At 32.8% G+C, this 6,000-nt stretch overlaps 1 protein-coding gene and 3 long non-coding RNA genes across 4 annotated transcripts; all 4 read right to left on the reverse strand.

Moving 5' to 3' along the window:
- Window positions 1-939: 939 nt before the first annotated feature.
- LOC145094635 (uncharacterized) lies at window positions 940-3,690 on the reverse strand. The gene is made up of 6 exons (XR_013703452.1): window positions 3,612-3,690; window positions 3,081-3,160; window positions 2,560-2,722; window positions 2,354-2,464; window positions 2,117-2,188; window positions 940-1,842 (listed from the first exon to the last, which is right to left on the reverse strand). It is a non-coding gene; the product is annotated as an uncharacterized LOC145094635 (long non-coding RNA).
- Window positions 3,691-3,741: 51 nt separating this feature from the next.
- LOC145095640 (uncharacterized) lies at window positions 3,742-4,486 on the reverse strand. Its single transcript, XM_079033484.1, has 5 exons — window positions 4,386-4,486; window positions 4,233-4,305; window positions 4,077-4,157; window positions 3,923-3,986; window positions 3,742-3,833 (listed from the first exon to the last, which is right to left on the reverse strand). Exons 1-5 carry the CDS (start codon window positions 4,484-4,486, stop codon window positions 3,742-3,744), a joined length of 411 nt encoding a protein of 136 aa, XP_078889610.1.
- On the reverse strand, window positions 3,747-5,077 carry LOC145094636 (uncharacterized). The gene is made up of 6 exons (XR_013703453.1): window positions 4,818-5,077; window positions 4,386-4,604; window positions 4,233-4,305; window positions 4,077-4,157; window positions 3,923-3,986; window positions 3,747-3,833 (listed from the first exon to the last, which is right to left on the reverse strand). It is a non-coding gene; the product is annotated as an uncharacterized LOC145094636 (long non-coding RNA).
- LOC145094637 (uncharacterized) lies at window positions 5,077-5,699 on the reverse strand. Its single transcript, XR_013703454.1, has 3 exons — window positions 5,603-5,699; window positions 5,425-5,500; window positions 5,077-5,143 (listed from the first exon to the last, which is right to left on the reverse strand). It is a non-coding gene; the product is annotated as an uncharacterized LOC145094637 (long non-coding RNA).
- Window positions 5,700-6,000: the final 301 nt, after the last annotated feature.

Below are 6,000 nucleotides of genomic sequence, written 5' to 3' on the forward strand. Positions count from 1 at the left end.
TTATGCAGCATCTGAAGTTGTCACACCCCCGAACCAGACGACGGAAATGTCCGAGGGCTATTGTGACTCAATTGAATACCATCACAATGAATATACATGAAACATAACATCATTCATCACCATCATTGAAATATTACAATTGGTAGTGTTTACATTTAGTACATTGTTTCAAAACATTACATTCCCAAAAGTAAATTGTTCGATACTAGTTAAACAAACAACAAGACATCACTGAGTACATTTTTCCCTTCGATTTAGCTGTTACCTGAGAATACAAGTATTTTGAAAAACGTCAACATATGAAATGTTGGTGAGTTCATAAGTAATGTTTGAAATACAATGTTTTGTATCGTTATGAAAACCACCAGAAAATCCGATATTTTCTGAAAATAGTATAGTATAAAAGGTGTGAAGATCCGCAAGTATGCTTGTTTGTTTCTATAAATGTAAAAAAAATGGTTGAACTTGGTATGCATCTCGTAGGTGTATGAACTGAAAACCCTAGGAAAACCCGATGTTTTCCTAATACTTTGAATTACGCATTTTATATTTTGTTATACCGTTACGACGTGTGTATTCGATACACTACAAGAAAAAAGGCCTTTTACGACGCTCATTGCGCGTCGTAAAAGGCTCAGACGATGCGCAAATGCGTGTCAAGGAAGGCCCTGTCATAAAGAGAGACGACGCGCATTTACGACGCTCATTTACGACGCGCGTTTACGACACGCAATGCGTATCAAGGAAGGCCCTGTGATAAAGGAAGATGACACACATTCGCGTGTCGTAACCTTACGACGCGCGTGTTAATGACACGCAATGCGTATCAAGAAAGCCCCTGTCAAGAAAGGCCATGTCATAAATGAAGATGACACACATTTTTGCGTATCGTAAATTTAAATGTTTAAAAAAAATAAATTTATATATTTATTAATTTTTAAATTAAATTTGCATTTAATTTCTCATAATAGAAATAAAATACCATATACAAAAAATACAATCCATTGCATAATATAAAATAAAATTTCATACTCAAAAAATAAAATAAATTACACAAATTGTAATGTCATACAAAGAATCATTCAAATGTTAAACAAAAATAAAACATTGCTAACATGGGTTATACATTCCTATAAAACTAACAAATAATCATACAACTCTTTTTCTTACTGGAAAGGAATGTCAAACATGATTACAAGTCTCCCTTAATCTTGATTACTCACCTGCTTAAGTAGAATGTTGTTGTTGAGAAGGTTACCTAGCAACAGAGAAAAACACAACACCTCTCCCACAATCACAACATCATTTACAGAGAAAGGTTGTCAATTACTTTCATTAAGACTTTCATTCAATCACAAAAATATTAAATAAAAGGGTGAAACAGTAACTTACTTGTGATAAGTTGATCTCCCTTAGAGCAAACACAGCTAAAGCATTGAACAAGACCCTATTTCCCTCTTCTTTTAAAGTTTCCAGAATGTTTAGAATGCTCTCCTTACTCATAATATATAATCAATAATCAGATTGAATTATATATTATGAGTAAGTAATAAAGTACATGTAACACAATAAAGTATTATTAAGGAACTTATGAGTTCAAATATTATTTTTTACACTCAGATGCCAAAATATTTTATGTTATTCTTCTACAAGTTGAGAACCAACTCAAACATGAAAGATAATAGTCCATCTGGCAGCTTTTGATGACATGGCAAATGAAATTTCTCAGAGATAGAATAATACCTGTACTATTAAAATGATGGCAACCACAACAGGTGGTCCAATAACTACAGCCAAAAACATGCCTTTAATCATGTCTAGAAAGAAAAGAAAGATTGTTTGCTGCAATCATAAATCCCATGTGTTACAAACTTATATCCAAATTTAAATTAAATAAAAATAGAAAACTGTAAAAACAAATTATATCCAAGGTAATACACCATACAACAAAATAGCAAAGTCCATCAGTATTTTTCAAAAAAACACCATTTTCTTAATTATTAGAACACATTAGGAAAGCTTTATACTCTTTGATTTAAGAAGCTAAGTAAACTATAAGAAATCCACAACAAAAAGAAACTATAAGAAATCCACAACAAAAAGATTTGAAACTTACCTGTCCAGTAAGAAGAGGGGTATCAGCAACAAGCTTGAAAGCAACAGGCCTTGGAGTACGCACAGGCCAAGCCTGCAAATAAAAGGTGCATCAAGTATAAAAGAGAACAAGGAAATTGATATTAAAAACAAGAACTTTGATCATTAGAATAAAAGAGAGAGAGAGAGAAATAGAGAGGGAAGAAATGGAATGGAATGACTCATTCCATTCCATTCCATTATATATTCCAATCTTTACCTTGTTTTCTTATCATTATCAGTTGTATCTGCACCTCTTTCATTTCCTGCAAGATTTATGAATGAAGAATGGCATGTGATCGTGAAGATTCCTCATTTGCATCTGTTGTCCCTGTGATTGTAAATAAGTAAAAAAGTACAGAAAACATGAGAATTTAATCATTTATATATTGAAATTTGTTAAATATGAGGAATGATATAACTTACAGGCAAACGATCCCAAACAAGGTGACCATCATTTGGTTTGAGGTGATAATAAGAGCATCCAAAAGCAACAGCAGCCACACCAATGTAAAAGCATGTCCAACCACAAAGCTCACCTTGTAGACTTAGGCATTTTATACCAGGCAGAATCAGGGGCAGTATAAACCTGAGAAGTGGATGCTACTTTGTTTAATTGTAGTTATCACTATTATATAGGTCATCCATAAAAGTTAAAAGGTACACCATTTGAAAGAGAAAACAAGAAAAAGATAAAAAGTGTTATCTATTAAGGATGAAAAGTGGAAAGAGTAGCTCTTTAAAAAGATTGACAAAATCAGAAAATATATTTCCGTTAACTTGTTAACACAAACCCCTCGCTTTATCAATCTTTTATACGTATATCATAAATCCAAAAAGTTATCTACGTTGAAACCCAACAAACCAAGTTTCAACAAACATAGCAATGGAAATGGAACACCCATGTTAAAATATATACAAGATGAAGGGCATAATCGTCAATCTACCATCGACATATCCCAGGTGCTTCTGTCCTCAACATTGATATCGCCTCTTCATACTCTGAAGCATATACAAACCCCCACAGCTGCACACATTGACATTCATATCAACTCAACTTATGCAAACTATTTATATTAAATTACACTTTTGGTCCCTGAGAATCTCTAATTTTTCTGATTTTGGTCCCAAAAAGTTTTCTCTTGCAACTTTAGTCCTTATTTGACTATTTTTGGTCCCGAACCATTTTTTCAATTTTGGTCCCCAAAAATTCTCTTACAATTTTGGTCCTTTGAAATTTCTTGTAGAGTTTCAGTCCTTGTTCTAAGTAAGATGACCATTTTTGGTCCCTGAGTATTGCTGATCTTTTCAATTTTAGTCCCAACTCATTTTACTTGGAACGAAGAGTAAAAACGTTACAAAAACCTCAAATAACGATCAAATTTGCAAGAGAATTTTGTAGGACCCAAATTGAACAAAATCAGCCATACTCGAGGACCAAAAATGTAATTTTTGCAAAAATAAGTGAGAGAAAGCACCTCAATTTCCTTCACTTCAAATTCTTGGGTGTGTGACAAACAAGAGTTACCATAAGTTTCTAAGGCCAAACTTGACCCATTCAATCCGGGGAAAAAAAATATGCAAATTGCCAAATTACCATATTATCCCTCAAGAGTCACTATCGAGATACAATGCAAAATGATTTCCCCCACCAAGCGCTAAATACTCAGTTGAACAAAGAGTAAAATACCGATTCACCCCTAATAAATGCACAATTAACATAATAAATCCCAAATAAATATTAAAATTATAAAAGATTTTTTTATATATTATCAAGAAAATGCAGTACCTGTGGGGCGATATATAACAGGACGCCCTGGTGTATTTGTAAACACAAATGTATCATTCGATCCCTGTATAGTATTTACTCATCATAGTGAAAAAGGGTAGAAAAGTCTTTTGTCAACATATAGAGAAACGAACTTAATTAAACAATTACAAACCTGGTATCTTTTCTTTGTTGATGGTTTCAAAGGTGCCTCAACTAAACCACCAAACACTGCACCTTTACGATCTCCAACAACCTGAAAATGTTTAATCAAGTTTCAGTTAAAGGGTAAAGTTGACATTTTGCATAGTTACTGAAGACAAGACATTACCAGTAGACTTAACCCAGGGCAAAGATTGCTTCTTCTATATAAGGTTGAAAGAGATATGCCATGCCTCCATGTACTAACATATAAAAAAGATAATGATATATCAAGATTCAAGAATAATGTGAAACTGAAAATATGATGAAGATGAAATTTTACCTGTATAGTAAGACCCATTTCTTTCCTTGACTGAGAACAGGGAGTGCAACATGAAGATCAGAACGTGTATTTTCTGTCATAAGTTGTGAAGGTTCTGACATTTTTGGAAGTTTATCAGAAGGAAAATCTGAGAACAAGAGCCTCAACAAGTGCTCCAGTTCCACCAACAGGGTATTCTAAACTACAACCTGGTTTATACCATTCTGCAAACATATAAATCTGCAAATATGTGGATATATATACAGGCAAAAGATTAGACATTTAGAGAACTATAAAATATGAAGGAATAGAATGGATTCTGTTTGGTTGGAATGGAATGGATGAGGACATGTGGTAATGGAATAGCCCATTCCATTCCTTCCTCAATTCCATCATACCAAAAAGTAAAACTACCTTAAAAGAAACTTTTTAATGTATGATATGATTATGTACCATTTCTGCTGAAAGAACACCATCGGATTTCACTCCAGCAAGTAAGAAAGACAAAAGATCCACCCAATTTCTAATGAAAGGATCTTTGAGTCCCAATGAATCAACTATTTCTGAAAAAGGGCGTAAAAGCTTTGTGGCACCAAGAACACCTTGAGGTCCCATTTTTGCAAATTATTTTAGGAGTGGATATGCATATCTAACTCCAGCAGTAGAAACAACTCCCAAATCACCTCGAATAGATAAAGGTGGCAAAGCCATGGCAGCTGCGTATTGTACTGTGGGGTATTCCTTCTTGATTTTAGATTTCACTTGGATCCATGATCTTCCTGCATATATATACATGACCATAAATTATTATATGACTTTAAAGTTGAAAAATGATATCAACTTTAAAAAGGTTAAATGCAAGAAAACTTATTTACAGATTATATAGAAAAACTTATTTCTATCATTACTCATGATTTTGTTATTTTTCAAAACAAAATAATAACTTTCAAATCATACATCCAAACACCCCCATTAGCATTAAACCAATTCATAATCGTTTATCTACTAAAATAATTATAGTCAACATATTTATTCAAACAAGGAACCAAAAAGACCTTACCCTCGATAACAAGCCCATAGTAAAGCATAAAAATCAAGTTGTTCCATGGAGAAGATGTCACTTGTTCAAGCAACACCTACAAATATATAGATCAAATTGCGAATTAGGTGTCATATAATTCAGTTGTAAGATTGTAAATTTCCATTGTTATCCTTATTATCAAAGGTTCTTAGGATACCTTTTTGGCAACTGTTGTTGTGTCTTTTTTGCCCTTGAACAACTTATCCAACAATAAGTGGTAGAAATGCCCAAATGGTCCAAGATATGCACACCCAAAAAGCTACAAACACTCCTGCATTAATATTCTATACTGATTCTTATATATATATATATATATATATATATATATATATATATATATATATATATATATATATATATTGACTGTTGCTTTTTCATTTATTGCAAAGAGAATAAGTTATGTGACTTTCATATCCTGATATTTTATATGTGACACCCCGACCTTACGGATACTGTCATTTATTCTTAGTATTCTTTAATTCATTAGGAATGGTGAAAAGTTTAACAGCAGAACATGGTAACCTGCTATCTGGTAACACCAATGGTTCCTAAGTG

Source organism: Lactuca serriola, chromosome 3 (genome assembly GCF_051521515.1).
Source record: "Lactuca serriola cultivar US96UC23 chromosome 3, Lser_US96UC23_V15, whole genome shotgun sequence".
Taxonomy (NCBI): Eukaryota; Viridiplantae; Streptophyta; class Magnoliopsida; order Asterales; family Asteraceae; genus Lactuca; species Lactuca serriola.